Raw genomic sequence first — 19,194 nt, 5'->3', positions numbered from 1 at the left:
CAACAAAGCAGGAAAGAATATTCAACAGAAAAATAAGGCAGTCTCTTTAATAAATGGTGTTGGAAAAACTGGACAGCAACATGCAGAAGAATGAAACTGGCCCACCTTCTGACACCATATACAAAATAAACTCAAAATGGATGAAAGACCTAAATGTAAGACAGGAAACCATCAGTATCCTAGAAGAGAACACAGGTAGTAATGTCTTTGACATCAGACATAGCAACTTACTAGATATGTCCCTGAGGCAAGGGAAATAAAAGCAAAAATGAATTACTGGGACCTCATTAAAATAAAAAGCTTCTGTACAGCTACGGAAACAATCAACAAAACTAAAAGGCAGCCTATGGAATGGGAGAAGATATTTGCAAATGAAATATTTGATAAAGGGTTAGTACCCAAAAATCTATAAAGAACTCAGCAAACTCAATACCCAAAAACCAAATAACCCAGTTAAGAAATGGGCAGAAGACGTGAATAGACGATTTTCCAAAGAAGACATCCAGAAGGCTAACAGATACATGAAAAGATGCTCGACCTCATTCATTATCAAAAAAATACAAATCAAAACCACGATGAGATACCATCTCATGCCTGTCAGAATGGTTAAAATTAACAAAAGAATAAACAACAGGTGTTGGTGAGGATGTAGAGAAAGGGAAACCCTCTTACACTGCTGATGGGAACACAAACTGGTGTAGCCACTCTAGAGAATAGTATGGAGGGTCCTCAAAAAGTTAAAAATAGAACTACCCTATGATACAGCAACTGCACGACTAGGTATCTACCCAAAGGATACAAAAATACAGATTCAAAGGGGTACATGCACCCCGATGTTTACAGAAGCATTATCAACAATAGCCAAGCTATGGAGAGAGCCCAAATGTCCATCAAGCGATGAATGGATAAAGATGATGTGGTGTGTATATATATATATATACGTATATATATATATGTGTGTATATATATATATGTGGTGTATATATATATATATATATATATATATATATATATACACACACACAGTGGAATATTACTCAGCCATCAGAAAGAATGAAATCTTGCCATTTGCAATGATGTGGATAGAGCTAGGATGTATTATGCTAAGTGAAATAAGTCAGAGAAAGACAAAAACCATATGATTTCACTCATATGATTTCACACATATGTGATATGTGATTTCACTCATATCACTAAACTGATAAACATATGGGAGGGGGAAAAGAGAGAGGGAAACAAACCATATGAATGTCTTAGAGAACAAACTGAGGGTTGATGACAGAGGGAGGTGGGAGGGAGGCGGGCTAGATGGGTGATGGGTACTAAGGTGGGTACTTGCTATTATGAGCACCGGGTGTTGTATGTAAGTGAATCACTGAATTCTACTCCTGAAGCCACTATTGCACTGTATGATAACTAGAATTTAACAAAAATTTGAAAAAAAAAAATGATGTCATAAATAAATAAATAAAGTGTTCTTTTCATGGTTATGTATATTTGTTACATTTGTCTCTAGGCATTGAAGTACCCAGTTCGTTTTTGTATTTCTTCTCACTGCAGTAAAAGTTGTCTTTTAAAAAATATAGGAATGCTGCAGATTTCAGTTTATCAATTGTGTTCCCTGACACCTAAATAAATTCTCTTATCAGTTGTAGTTTTTCAGCTAATTTCTTTTTAAAAAATTTTTAAAAAATGTTTATTTATTTTTGACAGAGAGAGAGAGAGAGAGAGAGAGAGACAGAGCATGAGTTGAGGAGGGGCAGAGAGAGACACAGAATCTGAAGCAGGCTCCAGGCTCTGAGCTATCAGCACAGACGCGGGGCTTGAACCCACGAACCACAAGATCATGACCGAGCCGAAGTCGGACGCTCAACTGACTGAGCCACCCAGGGGCGCCTCAGCTAATTTTCTTACCACCGCAGAGTAATTTTACTTCCTGCTCTCTGAGTTTTAAACCTCTAATTTTTTCCTTTTCTAGTACTAAACAGTCTTTTTTTAAACAATTTTTTAATGTTTATTTATTTTTGAGAAAGAGACAGAGTGCGAGCAGGGGAGGGGCAGAGAGAGAGGGAGAAACAGAATCCAAAGCAGGCTCCAGGCTCTGAGCTGCCAGCACAGACCCCGATGCAGGGCTCGAATTCACAAGCTGTGAGATCATGACCTGAGCCAAAGTTGGACGCTTAACCAACTGAGCCACCCAGGCATGCCCCTACTAAATAGTCTTAATACCAATAAATCTGAATTGTTTTTAGAGCAAATGTTTTCTGAACTTTCAATTAGTATTTCTGAAAAATAAGGTCAGATGTAAATCTAATGTCATTTTGTTTTTCCCCAAACACAATTCTCCCTAAGACATTAATTTTGTCAACAAGGTTCGTTAAGATGGTGCTTTTCAGGCATTTCATAACCCTGTGCTGGTAAAGAATGACCCATCTCAGCCCTGAGAGTGACAGAGAAGCATGTAAAGTGTGGGTCACCCCTGATGTGTGTGGTTGACCAGTTGCCCTCTGAGGACTTGATTAGCTGGGGCAGGGGGTGTGACTGGGCCCCAGACGGTGGTTTCTTCCCCACTTCTCCTTTTCCTCTCTCACCAGCAAAACCACTCAGATTTGCAGGAAGTAATTCATAGAGCTGACTGTACATTTCGATGACGCTGTTGGAATTCATCTGAGCAAACAACGCAGTGATGTGCATGGGCACCCACGTGGGAGGTGAGGACTAGAACTTACTTGATGGAAAAACCCAAGCCTTTTGGATTTTAAATACATGGGGACTCAAAATACAATATTATGTGGAACCCCAAAGGGAAAAAGATACGCTTGCTTGTTATCTTCTGTCGTTTTTCACTGCTCTTAAAAGCTCATACCTCGGGACACAAACCTTCTTGATATTCAGCCACTACTCTAAAAGGGTATGTTTCTCCTCACGTGATCGACAGAGGGAGAAGAAACAATTGGTTTAGTCAATAGAGGTATTTAGAAAATGTTTTTTGGCCCTGTGGCCACACTTCTCATGATTTCAAGCTTTCACTCTTGGCACTGCTCTTCCATGATAAATACGATAATTTCCATCTTAGAACAAACTCTTGCTTGTGTAGGAAAAGGAAACGGAGCCCTCAAGGCGATTTCTCTCTCCCTGACTCTGTTGAGAAAGGTCAACCAACAGGTTTGTCTTTCCATGGAAAGGTCTGCATTTGGGGGGTGAAAGGCCTAGGACAGGTGTGGCAGAAAAATGGGGACCCTAGGACACATGCTATGGGGCTCCCCGTACCCCCACCTTGGTGTGAGCCCAAGGAGGCCATCTGCCAGGTAAAATAACAGCAATGAAGCCTTGACGGTTGGTTTTGGATTACAGAAACAGATATGGACCCTGTTTGGGTTTGCAGGCCAGCTCCACCTGCTGCTTATGCCACTTTACGCTGCTCCTGCGTGAGTTTTTTCTACCATAAAACAGGGATGAAGACAAGGCCTACAGCACAGTGGTTTGAGGAGGTCCAGGTCAATGAATATGTCAAGAGCTTAGAAAGTACCTGGCAAGTATCAAAAGTTCAATAAATGCTCGCTATTAGCAGCAGCAATATCAAGATACAAGCTTCCCATAGAATTACAGCCGCCATCCCATTGATAGGAAGAATTTATCTACCTCTGGTTAAGTTACAGCCTGAAGAATTCCGTTCTCTTCCAATTCCCTCTGCAGGCACACTTACAAATTGTGTTCCCTAGAACAATCTTCTCAGAAGACAAATACCATATGACCTCACTTATATGTGGAATCTAAAATAGTCAATTTCACAGGAGCAGAGAGTAGAAAGGTGTTGGCTGGAGCCTGGGGGAGGGGAAATGGCAAAATGATGGTCAAAATGTACAAAGTTAAACCCCTCTCTTCAAGCGTTAAATAATTTTCCTTTAACCTACTAAGCCACTGTAGTTTACTTTTTTGGCTTTAGTTATGTTTCACTGAGAGATGTTTATGATATCTAACAAAACTCAGAATTTAAAAAATAAGATACAGAAAAATGCAATGGGACTCTCCTCTGCAAATAATTCTCTCCTCTTCCAGTTACTTGTAACACAAAGTATTTATTTTAGATGCCAGGAGAATGGTTAACTATATTCTTTCCTCCTATGTAGCTAAAATCGACTGGAGTTTTATTTTTTATTTTTTAGCACCTGTTAGATCAGCATTTTTCAAGCTATACTCACAACCCATTAGAAGATGGTGAAATAAACTGCTGTTTTTAAAAAGTGAAACAGAATTGAAACCATTAGGACAAATCATTTGCAGTAAGGGGAAATCTTGTTTTGACAGACTTGCATTTCTGTTTTATACTCATAAGGATGTGTGAAGGTGCATGTATAGATGGAATACATTCTTTACTGTGGGTCCCAGCCAAGAGTTTGATTAACACTGTACTGGACGGTTGGCCCAATGCCCTGTTCTACTTCAATTATCATTACTTCTCAGGGATTTTGCACAGAGGTCTCATTCACTGTAAGTATATTTACAACTTTTAAAAGCATGGTAATGCAAAACAAACCAAGTCTTCCTTCAGAACATCTCAGCATCCTGACGGTGGCGATGATTAGTAATTGTGTTTTCCGCATTACCTTTCTCGATGGCTCAAATGTGAGCCATTTACTGTGGCAATACAACTACCGTGTCACCGTTACAGCTTTATTCTACAAATATTTGTAAGGTACCTCCTATGTGCCAGGTACTACACTAGTTGATAGGAACGGCTGACTCTAAAAGGAGTTCACAAGTGGAATCCTTGAGAAGGACCTGTTTTCTGTCCTCATTGAGCAGGTGCTTTTGGTGGCCACTTGGCCTCGCCCATATAGGTCTGTTTCTTATGGAGACATCTAGAGTTGTAAAAACTAACAATGTCTGGTTGCCATAAAAGAGAAAATACTTTCTACTTTGTAATAAGTAGTTGGAGTAGAAAAAACACATACCAACTACTTTATCAAACCACTCAACTGGTGATTCGCATATGAATTCTGCTAGCTCCAGTGTTGCCATTTTCTGACTATGCGTATTTCCAGTGGTGAGTTTTCTCCTTCTGTAGCCTGGTTCCTAATCTACTGTCCATCATGTATAGGGCAGATAGCTCCTCCTTGTTTATCCCTGGCCTTCTGTAGACCGTAGGGCTCTACCAAATATCTCCTTCCTGCTTCCAACAATACCCACAAGAGCAACAGATGCAAGTACTCCATAACTTCTGTTGATGGATAAAGAAAAAATATGGAAGCTTTTTACCTCGGAGGAACCGGCAGCCTGGGACACAATGAGTCTGCATTTGGATTCTGGGTGTAGTTGATGGAATTCAAACTGTAAACACACAGGAGGGACCCTGGAAGCAGAAGACACACAGACTATACTATCTCCCTCTCATCTTTCTAGGGGAGCCAGTAAGAAAGCTACCATCCGTTTACCAAACCGAGAAGGAGATGGAATCCATCACTCAGGTTTAGAAGACATGTCTATAGATGATCTAAACACAGTAAGAATAAGCATCCAATTCGAGGTCAGATTGAGGCCTCTCTTTCTCTCTCTCCTAAATCTCAGTTTAAAACTAAAAGTTATACAATTGGCACAAAAATTATTTGAAGGGTTTTTTTTTTGGGGGGGGGGATGATTTATTGCATAGTCTTGATATTTTTAACCCAGCCTTGCAAATAATTTTTTAAAAATCTGGCACATCATTTCACAGGCAGATAGAATTTGCAGCAGGTTGCCTCGAATTTCTTTTACTTTCCTTTTCTTGTTTAATCCCTGTAACATAAATCTCACGAGCAGGCTCAGGGCAAGGTGCTTCAGTTACGTAAACAATTAGTGCCAAGTATCCATGGGCCCCAACATTGTAATGAAAGAACATACTTGTCAGCAATTCGCTACAAAGCCGGCAGCTCCTCTCTAGGACTGGATGTGCCCTGTGCACAGAGCTCTCTGACCTCCGTCTGACGCTGCCTTTGGGCCCTAAGCGTCAGTCTACACTATACTCTATATGCAAGGCCATCCCCTGGCAGTGAGCAGAGAACAGCTAGGGTTTCAGATAAATTCCAGATAGAGCTGAATGAGGCTGTACAAGGCCCAGGAGAAAGCACTGATGGCCTCTTGCACACAAGAAGAGGCTACCACAGGCAATGACAATCTCCAGTTTTGCAGAGAAAGCAGTGCCAGGGGAATCTGTCTCACCTAGGTCTGCACAGGTTACCCCACTGTGGTTCCTGCCCTCAGGGGGAAGAGCGAGCCCCGTCCCCTGGTGCCTACCATTCTTGTCTGCAAAGAGCTGGACCTCTTCCAGGGTATCAAGCTGCTCTTCAGGACAGCTCGACACGCACAGGATGGTGGAACTGAGCCTCACGTCCTTGACTTCCGGGTTGCAGGAATTCATAAAGAATACGTGTCTAGGAAACAGATGAAATGAGAATATCTTAGAGCGTATCCTCTCACTGGGTTTAATTAGGGGCCTTAAAACCCATGTTATCAAATGTGGGAATAATTAAGGCAAACTTTTATAGCCAAGCACCTCAGAATAATTTACCATGTATTATGCCTACTGGGGGTCATCTATGGAGTTGTGCAGCGGAGGAATCATGCTCAAATAGTAATAAAACTTCCTTTTTCCAGATTCAGCATTTCCTGGGAGAGAACCTAAGGGGTGACCTGAGGAAGGGAAAGGATTAAACTGCACATGGAATGCTAGATCAGGCCAGTGCGTGAACTACTAGCGAAGTCCACGGAAGACATATTTGCACCCGAGTGTTCAACTGTACTTCAGAGAATAGCTGACCTCAGGGGAGTGAGCAGAAAGAGGGAGGCCCCGGCTGTGAATGAAAAGCCTGCCCCTCTCCCCCACCTGCCAGTTTAAGAGCCAGGAAAGTCACGAGACCCTTCCCACTCCCACTGTTCCACCACTGGGTAGATGGGGCCGAGAAGAAAGCTGGTTGTTGCTATTAGCGGGGTCGTGAGCCAGGCTGGCACCGGTAGCTCCCAGACCATGCCCAACACCTCCCCAGGCTGTTGAGATCAGAGGGACGCCAGAAGGGGAGCCCCGGAGCCTGCCAGACAGGCAGTCCTGGAGGGACCTGGTGAAGGGGTGCGGGGAGGGGGCGGAACAGAGGGAGGTGGTATGATAGGAGACAGGGGAACAGATTTCCCAAATTTAGGATACATAGTTTAATTTTTTTTTGAAATTATGGTAAAATACACATAAAATTTTACCATACTAACCATTTTAGATGTAGAGCACAGTGGCATTAAGTACATCCCCACCACTCACCCACGGAACTCCTTATAACCTTGCAAAACCCAAGCTCTGTACCCACTAAGCAAGCCCTGTGCCAGGCAACCACCATTCTGCTTTCTGTCTCTGTGCCTTTGACTACTCTAGGGACCTCAGATAGTGAGATCACAAAGTATTTTTCTTTTTGTGACTGGCTTATTTCACTTAGCCTAACATCCTCCAGATTTACTCAAGTTGTACCTCGTGTTAGTCGGTCTTAAAGAGGAAGGAAATTCTAATATCCCATTATATACACACACAACACTGTGTTTGCTGATGGACACCTGGTTGCCTCTACCTGTTGGCTCCTGGGAATGCATACTTTACATCTCCAAGAGGATGACTATTTCTCAGCATGCACGCATACATCCGGGCAGCCCCCTTCTTCCTTCTTTTTTAAAGTGATCCCCAAGTGCAGGAGGAAATGTGTCCACGTGATCCACATCCAGCAATGTAGAGCCCCTCTCCTCAGGGGCAACACTGAGTGGTAGAAGGGGCGTGGTCTGAGAACTGTATTTGGTGACTCCAAACTTGTACTCAGGACCTATTCAGAACTGCAACATTCTCTCGTAGGAGGGGCTTCTGATCACCAAGTCTCAAAAATTACTTCAAGGCAGCCTCCATTTTAGAAAAACCATGGCCAAGGCTTTCTTGCCTCTCAGGGGCTTCCTATTTCTTCTCTTCCTTTTCTGTTTCTGTGTTGGAGTTGGGGGGTAGTGAGACTACAGTGCCATAGTTGAGACCACAGACTGGGGAGGGAGTGGAACACAAGTTCCCAGAATTCCCAGGTGGGATTCAGGAATTACCACACAGATAAAATACTGTGGATGATGTACAACTGGTAACATCAATTGGTAACGTGATTCTCATACATTATGGATAACAATAGTAGCCACTAACAGATTAAGTCTTAGCTCATGCAGTATCTCAGTGGATCCTTAAAATAACCTTGTGAGACCCGCACAACAACCAGTTGAAAAGATGAAAACCGGGTTCAGAGAAGTTAAGTACTCTGCCCAAGGTCACATGGCTGAAAATTAGCACCGGCTGAATCTGAACAGAGGACTAGCTGATTCCAAAACCTGTGTCTTCGCTACCGTACACATGCCTCCTTTTTTATGAGATGGGCTGATTGTTTTAAATGAGAAAACATTTTCCAGGCTCAAAATGGCGAATTTATACAGTTTTGAAATACAGTATAGCCCCTGTAGGTTGGGGACTTACTTGAACACTTACCTTTTCAGGGTCATGTCCTGCCCTGAAAGAGGGGCCCCTTCTACAGGGGAGTTCTTCTTGCCACACACGTTGCCAAAGCTGTCATAGCCAAAGAGGAGTCTTCCCGTGGCTCCTGCCACCATCGAGTAGCCCATGATGAACAGCTGGTAAAATTCAAGTGGCACGTAAGAGGTTGGCCAACAGGCTGAAAACACGGGCCCCTGCATCCCTCAAGATGTTGATATCAAGTGGAGCCAGGTAGACAATGAATCTCCCCAGCATGACTGTACTTCTCTCCTTCAGCAACAATGTCAACAATTCAAATCAGTCAGGAGGCTGTCACTCTCACCCTTGTTTTAACAGGTTAGGTAGGGAGAACATCCTAAAAGGCTGAAAGGATCCTTGTCTGTGTTCTTACCTCCATGTCCTCTGTATCCTTTTCTCCATGAGTCTGTCATTTTTTCTTCTGGGCCTAACTTTACCAGGACAACTCAAATTTTCTTCCCCTGGAGGTTCTTGCTTTATTGAAGTGCTCCCCCCACCCCTGCTATGCCACATCTTTCCCCAAGCTTCCTTCTATCCCCTTCTCCCAACTCTCTCCCTTCTCTTCCCTTTCCTTTTCCTCCCCCCCCGCCCCCCCACGCCCCACCAAGTTTCCTTCACTGGTCCTGCCTTCCCTCTTTTCCTCTCTTCCTTCTCCCCACCCCACCCATCCTCTCTCTCTCTCTTTTTTTCTTTTTTTGTCTTATATTTAGGGGACTCTGACCCTCAGGGACAGAGACAACACAGTTGATGTGTAGCAAGATACTGTTCATAACAAGTGAGAAAATGGTGTTTTGGAATAAGTGCTTAAAATATACAAAATAAAGAATCTCAGGAATTCTGGACAACAACCTCTTGCAACTATAGTCACCTTTTTCCCCAATATCATCATGAATATGGAATACTTGAAACTTCAGCTCAAACCACTGTCTCATTCATTATATGTAGTGATGGGGCCCTCCACTAAGATTGAGTGTGTACCTCCCCCTGTGATGTGATCTTAGTGTTGTAAGTTTCCCAATTTACAGTGCATTGAATAGCATTGAAAAACGAGTGCTGACATGATCGTTCTGGGAGTGAGGATACAGTACATCATTCGATAAAATGTAGTAATGATGCCCTATGTCCTAAAGGTAGACTGTCCCAAAGTCAAATATGTTTCAGATAGTCTGCATTTGTTACTAATTTAGAAATCAGGATAATAGTCTTGAAATGCCCAGTGTGTGCCAGAGACTGTGACCAGGGGACATAAATATGAACAAAACCAAGTCCCTGCCTTCAAGGAACTCAGCCCAGAAGATGGGCAGGTTCTCTGTCCCTCCCACACCCAGCACCTCCTCAGTCTCATGGTCTGATTCCAGGACGAGAGTATCACCTTTGCTGGGGGACAGCTGGCTCATCCTGTACTTAGAGGCTGTGGGGGTGGGAATACTCAGCCCCCGGCTGCAGCTTCTCCTCCCTCTCGGCTTGGAGCGTGGGAAGGTCCTGACTGGGTCTGGACTTGGAGGAAAGGGGTCCTGTGCCTCTGCCCGGCTCACCAGAGAGCTAATAGCAAAGCGGTATTTTCCACTTACCAGCATTCTTTATGTTAATATCTCCCTTGGGAAGCCTGTGGGAGGAGCGGACATTTTGTTTTTGTTGTATTTTAGGGCGGGAGGGATTTGGTGCACACTGAGTCCTTGCCATATTTCTACTACTTTATACCTTTGAACTTTGTTCTAATTTCAAACGCACAATTACAATTCCGTATGACGGTGATACAGTAGGCGTGTCTACGAGGTATGGTGAGGCTGTCAAGGAGGTCACCGTCAACTGTGCCAGGGGAGATCCAGAAAATGGAGTCTTAAAAGGGGAATGGAGGCGGGCAGGTGGGGGAGGACGCTGGAGAGGTAAGTAGAGGCAGAGACAGTCCAGAATTTGAGACATTCTGTTCTGTGCGTCTTATGCAAATATAAACACAGGCAGGCTACTCTTTCTCTTGGCAGTAGACCGTCTCTGCCTGTAATTCTAGCCTCTTACCCTAAACCTCCTTTGTCTTAACTCGGGGGGCAGTACCATCAATAACCCCATTTAGCATGTTACCTCACTACTGCTCAAGATGTCACAAGATCAGAAAGCTAAACAGCAGAGGCAGAAAAGCCTCCTTGCCCTTTTTTAAGTATCTGTGGTTAAAAAAAAAAAAAAAGTTGCAGAAGATACGAAAAGCCAGTCAGCTTGGAGGGCTCTCATTATTCAAATGCAATACAGGAAAGAGAATGCTGGCATATTGAAGCCTTCAAATTTATTCTGTAAATGACATGTAATTTGAAAACAGTTCCCAGCTCTGTGCCACCTCTCAGATGGCTCATAATTCTTCAGGCTGTGATGAGCCATCTACAAATCCTTTCCCCAGGCAGCTGTTGGGCTGAGAGTTTGGCAGCGATGTGCTAGGTCTGAACCGTGGAGGGGCTAGGGAAGATCACCGAGTAACATGGACAACCTGAGGCGGAAGCTGCCTGGTGCCTGCAGGACAGCTGCTCCCTGCACCGGAACCCCACCAGGCCCAGAGAGGAACAGCAGCCGTCTGTGGGGAAGCTAAGAAGGATGCGGTGTATACACACATGCTCTCTCCCGGCTCCTCCCGTAGGAGGGCTCCGAGAGCCATGAAAGGGACATTCAGTTACACCTTTAAGACCCAACCTTCCACTGTGCCTATAACCATGTCTGTGAGACACCGGTAGGTAAAGTCGACCAGTGAATAAATGCTTTTCCAAAGAAAGAGGAACAAACATGGTATTTTAGGGTCTATTCAAATTGAAATCCTTGCCACAAAGGTAATTTACTATGGGGTAGCTATTATGCTGCTTTGTAAATTAATCATTAACCGCACAGCAAACAGTGTGCCTCAGTCTAGAATGGATGTTTTCATGAACATGATCTTTAAAGAAGCTGAGAAGGGCTCCTTCTGCTGTTACCCACAATAAGGTATCTAAAATAAGTATCAAAGCATCCAGATTTAGCTGCCAAGAAACCCTCCCAGGACTCATGTGGCACAGCCTGATGAGGTCTACCAGCAATCCTATGTACCTAGAAACTAGAATGGGGAAAAAATTCATCACCTAACTAGAGAGTTTCTATCAAAGGCTCATTTCCTTTGCTAAACACAACATACAGAGAGTGTGTGTGTGACGCTCAGCTGAGGTGAGAGTAATTTCTCTCTAGCATTTTCGCCCGAATGGCAAACAGTTCATGAACATTTTGTTTGGGGGGGGCTGTGATGGTAAAAGAACTTCCAGGCAGTGAGCTCAGATAATAAGGGATCACACGCTGGTCTATTAAGTAACAATCCTAAGAAGTGACTCTCATTTCCTAATGGAGTCTTTCATTAGACTGTGGCCTGCAGTAATAAGACAGCCTCTCCAAATTAGCCGGCCTAGGAGATTAAGAGACACCTGGTAGAACTTCCCCAGGACCGATGCTTACTGTGTGGTAATGGCAGGTGTCTCTCATTGTAGCACAAACTTTAACCTGGTACCACCTGGATCCCTAGGCTTCCCCAGGGAAGGCACTAGGAATACGATTTACATGTGGGCACAGTTATTTCAGGAAACACACTGTGGTCTCTTCCCTACTAGACATCTATACTTACCAAACCAGTCCAAAAGAGAAAGAAGAGGAATAGCCATGTTGTATCTGTGCACTTCCTATAAATCTGAGGTCTCCACTCTCTTTTCCGGGGGGTTCTCTCTGCAGAAACCTTCCAGACCAAAAAAAAAAGGGGGGGGGGTTGAGGAGTTGAGGAAAAGGGGATAAATAACCATATGGGTCATAACCTGGAAACTGAATCCAAATGTACTGAAGATTGCTCAAAGTAACTTTTCTTCCTTCCTTTCATTTTTTTTTAACGTGGCCTCCTGAAGCTTTCAACAGAGACTCTGAAACAACCTGCTCTGTGCAGAGCAGAAGTGAAGTCCCCAGTCGCTAACTCCTTACCTGGAGGTGCACCTGTAGGCTGCCCCAAGTTTGTGCTCTGCAGCCAGCCTCTCCCGCGCCTCCGCCTGAGCACACGAGTGGGGTCCTAGATCCTCCCCGCCACGTGTCCCCAGAACAAGGCGAGGGGCGGGCTGGGCTCTATCCCGGTGGATAGGGAAGGCGGAAGCTTCCGGACGGGCAGGTGCTAGGAGTGGCCCGAACCTTCCCCTGGGGCTCCCAGCCTTCCCGCGGGGCCTTTTTGAGCGCGGCGGTTACTCACCAGGTACTCGGCGCCGGGACACTGCATCCTGTGCTCCGGGGCCGGGCCGAAGACTGGGAGCCCACGAAGCGCCCCGCGGCAGAGGAGCCTGCGGCCAGAAGGCCCAGCAGCCGGAAGGGGCGCAGCGCCGCCCCGCGGCCGCCTCCGCGAGCCTCGAGCTTGGCCCTCGGCGTCACCGGAGCGGCTCCGGGCCCGCCCCGGTCAGTCACCTGTCAGCGGGAGGGCCGCCGTGTTCCCAGGCCCTCGGCGTCCACCACCCGCGCGGTGGTGGTTCCCGGGATGCCCATCTCGCCGACCGAAGCGCGGAGGCCCCGGCTCAGCCACGATCCTGCGCGCGTCCTAATTAGCGCCTCTGCGAAGAGCAAGAAGCAGAGTCTTAACAAATCCTTCCCGAGGGGTGGAGTACTGCGTTACGCCCAGCCGACAAGGAAGTAGCACTTACCTGTGCCGGATTCTGTTCTAGCGGCTCGACAAGCATTATGAAATCATCAACAAAGCAGAAATCATTGTTATCCCTGATCTGCAGTGAGGGAAACCGAGGCACGGGAAAGCAGCGATGGGACATGCTCAGTGAGACACAGCTGTAAGCTGTAGAACTAGGAGTTGAACCCAAGCCCTCGGGCAGGCGCTTTCAAGTGGTTCTCTGCAAACACTACGTGAGGGATGGGAAGAGCGAATATGAATCAGGAAAAAAAAAAAACAACCCATGAATCTAAATCAGAGAAATATGAAGCATGAAAAATATAATAATTGGAATGACTGTTTATTGATGCTATTTATTAATAATAATGTGGGATAAATCTAGTAGAATCAATGCGGCTGAAGAGGAATTAGTGATTAGAAGAGCGGTTTCAGCAACTCCCCAGCGGAAGCAGGAAAGCATTAAAAAAAGGAAATAAGGCAGCTTATTTTAAAATTTCCTAAGGAGTATCAGGTATAGAACCAGGACAGGAAAAGGAATGTTACAAAAAAGGAGAGGAGGAAATATTTGAAGACCTAATGGAGCTAAATTCCAAGGTTAAAAGAAAGAAAGAAACCTCAGACTGCAAGGGTGCATCTCAAGCCGTATAGAAATATTTCAAATATTTTTATCGTTTGTTTTAGGAATTTCCTAAAAATCCATTTATTGGAGCCATGGACCAACTGCCCAACTAGTTCTTGTCAGAATAACAGCTCTTCCTGTGACCCACAGATCAGTCAACAGAGTTATCTCACAACTGTACCCTTCAAGACTCACTTCAAACCCTCCCCTTCCCATGGCTGTGTCAACTATGACATGACCAAGTTGTCCAATCTAATCAGCCTGTCTGCACTGAAGGACGCATCTTAATCAGACCCTGAAAAACCTATAAATACTCCCATCCTTGAAACACATCAAATGTGTTTGTATTAATAAATTTATAATAATACTAAATAAAAATAAAGCCTCATTGGTTGCCTTTAGCAGTTTCTAGGGGTCAGGGGTGCCTGGCTGGCTCAGTCAGTTAAGTGTCCAACTCTTGATTTTGGCTTAGGTCATGATCTCACAGTTCATGGGTTCTAGTCCCGCGTTGGGCTCTGCACTGACAGTACAGAGCCTACTTGGGATTCTCTCTCTCCCTCTCCCTCTCTGCCCCTCTCCTGTTCGTGTGCTCTCTCTCTCTTAAAGTTTCTAGGGGTCAGACTCATTATTTTGAAAACTGGTTAAGGAAAGGGGAGGAATCAAGCACGTATCCCGCCTCTCCTATATGAACTGTGCTGTGGGGTAATCACGTAATTGACGGAGATTTCTCTTTATAGAAATATTCTGGCTTATATAAGTGCAGAAGGAATGACAGAATTTAGGATATCACAGTCTGCCAAACATGACAACAAAGGGACAACCAGACATTAGTCTTCTCCCAATGAAGAAAGAACATATTGCCCCCTGTGAGGTAGTCAACCAGAAAAATCTACACAAATCTACCAATTTATTTTTTATTTATTTTTTTAATGTTTTATTTATTTTTGACAGAGACAGAGACAGAGCATGAGCAGGGAAGGGGCAGAGAGAGAGGGAGACACAGAATCTGAAGCAGGCTCCAGGCTCCAAGCTGCCAGCACAGAGCCCGACGTGGGGCTCGAACTCACAGACGGCGAGATCATGACCTGAGCTGAAGTTGGACGCTCAACCGACTGAGCCACCCAGGCGCCCCTGACTACCAATTTATAAGAAATATAGGGAACAGAGGGACAAGTCAAATGACACCACAGGATGCCATCAGCAAAACCGAGAATGGGAGAGTCTCAGACACAGGACCTTGTTTTAACATCAACAACAACAGTAGCAGCAGCAAAGATTTTAAGAAAAAAAAGGGGGGAAACCTAAAAATTAAAAGAGAGTTGGGAGGTATTTTAACAGAGAACAGAGGACATTGTTTAGATCCAGATTACACCAACTGGCAAAATAAAAGGAAAGACCTTCAGAGGACCATCTAGGGTATGCGAATCCTCACTGGATATTGGATAATTTGAAGCAATTTATATTAAGGAATTTGGGGATCTGATGATGTCATTGGGGTTAAATTTAAGGGAAGTTCTTACCATTTAGATTTACATCCTGAAACTTACACAAGATAGTAGGCTGTCTGAGATTTGCTTTAAAAACTCCGGGGCAAGGACCCCTGGATGGCTTAGTCAGTTAAGCATCCGACTTCGGCCCACGTCATGATCTCACTGTTTGTGAATTCTATCCGCACACTGGGCTCTCAGCACAGAGCCTGTTTCGGACCCTCTGTTTCCCTCTTTCTGTCCCTCCCCCACCTCTCAAAAATAAATAAACATTTAAAAGTAAAGTTTTTTAAAAAAAAATCCAAGGCAAAGGGCAACGGGTGGAGGTGTGGAGGGAAACGAGATGGACCACCAACTGATAATTGCTGAAGTTGGGGAAGTATACATGAGGCTCATTAAATTGTTTTCTCTACTCTTGCGTGTTTGAACCTCTACACACACCCTTGCGCACACATACGGAGTAAACCACGGTGCCTGTCGCCTCCAGAGCCTCCACTTAGGCAGCTTCTGACACTTATCGTCTGCAGGCGCCTTTCCCCCTTCTTTACTCCCCCCGCCGACCCCCGCTCCACCTGACCCCATGCATTCCTCAAGAGGCAACAGCCCCTGCTTGGCCTTAGGGTGGTTGTGTCTTCAGAGCTGTTGGCTTCGCCAAGGTGCCACGCTCTCACGGTCTCCTCTCCAACCCCACCTGGGTCCCTGGTGCTCCTGTAGCGCTTTGGCCAGAACATTTTTGCCCCTTCTGCGGGAACCTCCCCATCCCCTTCCTCATATCACCTCTCCTGCCCACCTATCCCTGTTTGTCATGATTCTCACACTTGGCCTTCCAGATGTTCTCATCTGCACCTCTTCCCAAGTTTCTGGCACTTCCTTAACTTCTAGCAGCTTGCAATCTGGCCAGATGGAGATGCAATTAGAGCCACTCCAGTTGCCCACTTTGCTTTCAAGTGTGTGACCGTCATCCCTTTGGGTCGGGTCTCTTAGGTACAGGCTACAGCGTGAGCTCAGCTTCAGCCTGGGTATCTTATTGCTTATCTTAGTATCTGTGCTTTGGGGCCAGCACCTGGGGAAGGCCAGACTTCCCACCCCTCACCTCCCTTTCCTCAGGCTTCCTCCCCTGCCTCACTAGCTCTGTGGCTGAGTTCCCAGCATGCTTTGAACTATAGCCTGACACACGATGGTGAAAATAGTGTGATATTGGATGTGATAAAGCTCCAGAGGAGGCAGGATTATGAACTCAGGCCTCAGGGTCCAGATCTTTTATCATCTTGCCTTTCCTGTCAGCCAGGAAGAGTCATCCCTCGGATTGGAAGCCAGAAAGGAGATGAAGGATCCAAGGGGTCTTGGGTTTGAACTTTGGTGTTTATAGTTGGTTCAGGAATGGCCCAAGATGCACTTGGACAGAATAGGGGGCTGCGAGGAACGATTTCGCTATGAACGGGGGTATGGTGGATAAGGGAGTCGAGCAAGGTGTGTGTGCAAAGGAGTCCCAGCCCTTTGGAGCTGGATTGAGGTAATTTCAGGGTGAGGAAGTTGGAGGCTCAGAAAAGTCTTCTTTTCTCCTTGAGATCTTTGGATCAGAAATCTGGTCTTTGGAACTCTGATTATTTTTAGCTTATCTTGATCCTACAATGACTGAGCATTTTGCTTTGTGCTAGGACTTGGGCCAACTCAAGGGGCACAGGCACCACATAGGAATATTTGCCCTTTCATGGAGCTCATGCTCACATGAGGGCTGGTGATAAGCCATGTGGTGGGGGGTTCTCTGCCCAGTGTGATGGTCCCGGAAGCCTTCGTGGGAAAGCATGTCTGAGCTGAGTGGTGAAGGGTGAATAAGACATGATGACGCACAGAAAGGTGAAGAGGGCATTCTAGGCCGAAGAAACAGCATGAACAAAGCCTGGATGCACGGAAGTGCCTGGAAAACCCCAAGCAACATAGAACTGCTGGAGGATGAACGTAAGCGAGGGAAGAAGGGAAAGGGAGAGGGTATGATGAGTCTGAGGGCAAAGAGTCCCCAGCCATTTAGGGCCAGCATGCCACATCAAGTTTCTGCTTGTGTTTCTGTGCTTATACCTTTCCCATTCACTCTCACGTTGTAGAACAGCTTTTGGAGATTGCTATTGGCCTGGTTGTGCCCAGAGGACTGGAAGGAGAGGGGCTTGTGTCCTCCTTGTACCTCAGAGGAGCTGGGAGCAGGAGAGACAGTTTGGGGGCTGGGCATGGTATGGGAGAACCCACGTGGTGAGAACCAAGTATGAAAACTCTCATGGGGAAGTGAGACATGGGGACAGGACAGCCATCAGGCTCTCTTCCTAAATGTGATCCTTGGAACTCTTCTTCCAGCCCCAAAGGACTTTCAGATGGGTTAAAAAGTTGTTGTTTTTTTACATTGGTTTAAATATGTTAAATTACATTATTTATGTTCATGTATTCTTTTGTATACATCACATATTGCATGGTAAAATTATATGTAACATACATGTGCCATATATGTAACATATCTAAGTTATAAGACATAATAACATGAACAGTCAAACCCACCACCCATTTTATGAACTAGAACATTTCCCAGGTGCCTGGATGGCTCATTTGGTTAAGTGTCCGAGTCTTGATTTTGACTCAGGTCATGGTATCACAGTTTGTGCCTTCAAGCCCTACATTGGGGTCTGTGCTGGCAGCACAGAGCCTACTTGGGATTCTCTCTCTCCCTCTCTCTCTGTCCCTCCCCTGCTCACTAATGCTCTCTCCCTCTCCCTCAAAATAAATAAATAAATAAATAAATAAATAAATAAATAAATAAATAAATAAATAAACAAACATTTTAAAAAAAGAAATGGAGGGTGCCTGGGTGGCTCAGTCAGTTAAACATCTGATTCTTGGTTTCAGCTCAGGTCATGATCCCCCAGTTGTGAGATCGAGCCCTGTGTTGGTCTGTGTGCTGGCAGCTTGGAGCCTGGTTCCTGCTTCGGATCCTGTATTTCCCTCTCTCTCTGACCTTTCCCTGCTCGCACTCGGTCTCTCTCTATCTCTCAAAAATAAATAAACATTAAAAATTTTTTTAAAAAAGGAATAGAACATTTCCATAATGTCCCTCCTCAAACACAACCCCTGTCAAACCTTCAATCTCAGACATAACTGCTGTTCTGAATTTTGTTTTTCAATCTCTTGGCTAAACATACTCATCTCACAGTATCTTAAACCTTACCTAACATAATTTAGTTTGCTTTTTAAGGGGATGTTATAAAAACTAGTGGTAAATGGTACACAGTTGTAAGAAACTTTTCTCACTCAACGTTGTGCTTTTCACGTTTGGTTTTAAATTTGAGGCTGGTCCTTCATAGACTTAACCGGACAATTTAAACACAGACTTAATTGACTATAAATATAGAAAAGCAGAACAATCAAACTTCTGAGTCTTCAAATGCTGAGATAAAAACACTTGCACTGGGGCGCCTGGGTGGCTCAGTCGGTTAAGCGTCCGACTTCAGCTTAGGTCACGATCTCACGTTCCGTGAGTTCGAGCCCCGCGACAGGCTCTGGGCTGACAGCTCAGAGCCTGGAGCCTGCTTCCGATTCTGTCTCCCTCTCTCTCTGCCCCTCCCCCGTTCATGCTCTGTCTCTGTCTCAAAAATAAATAAACGTTAAAAAAAATTAAAAAAAAAACCACTTGCATTACTAGAGGTTGACTGCTTGGTCTAGTCTGTTTTCCTTTGTCCCACAATTTCCATTTAGTCAGCTTTCCATGTTATTTGTATATTAATCAGCTCTCTTACCTCCTTGGTTTCCACACTTGTGCAGGGTGAACACTGCCATAAATGAACTGAAGCCACTTGCTACTTTCCTTCACCAAATGTTTGTAGCCATCTCTAGGACACTTTGTGTCCAC

General features: G+C 45.0%; 1 protein-coding gene across 5 annotated transcripts in view; it reads right to left on the bottom strand.

The window, feature by feature from the left end:
- The window catches only part of SLC44A3 (solute carrier family 44 member 3), a 108,213-nt gene extending 95,336 nt beyond the window's left edge, over positions 1–12,877 (bottom strand). For all 5 annotated transcript variants that reach the window (XR_006206388.1, XR_006206387.1, XR_006206386.1 and 2 more), the window contains exons 1-5: positions 12,777–12,877; positions 12,174–12,281; positions 8,525–8,667; positions 6,274–6,410; positions 5,260–5,353 (exon numbers count right to left, since the gene is read on the bottom strand). Coding sequence is in view for 2 of the 5 variants with exons in the window: in XM_042952934.1 (XP_042808868.1) it covers positions 5,260–5,353; positions 6,274–6,410; positions 8,525–8,667; positions 12,174–12,281; positions 12,777–12,803 (509 nt within the window). In the remaining 3 variants the exon portion in view is untranslated. The remainder of the gene's footprint in view (positions 1–5,259; positions 5,354–6,273; positions 6,411–8,524; positions 8,668–12,173; positions 12,282–12,776) is intronic.
- Between the last annotated feature and the right edge of the window lie 6,317 nt (positions 12,878–19,194).

This window comes from Panthera leo, chromosome C1 (genome assembly GCF_018350215.1).
Source record: "Panthera leo isolate Ple1 chromosome C1, P.leo_Ple1_pat1.1, whole genome shotgun sequence".
In the NCBI taxonomy this organism is placed as follows: domain Eukaryota; kingdom Metazoa; phylum Chordata; class Mammalia; order Carnivora; family Felidae; genus Panthera; species Panthera leo.
Note: the sequence above shows the minus strand (reverse complement) of the source record. Positions and strands in the feature narration are given on the sequence as shown.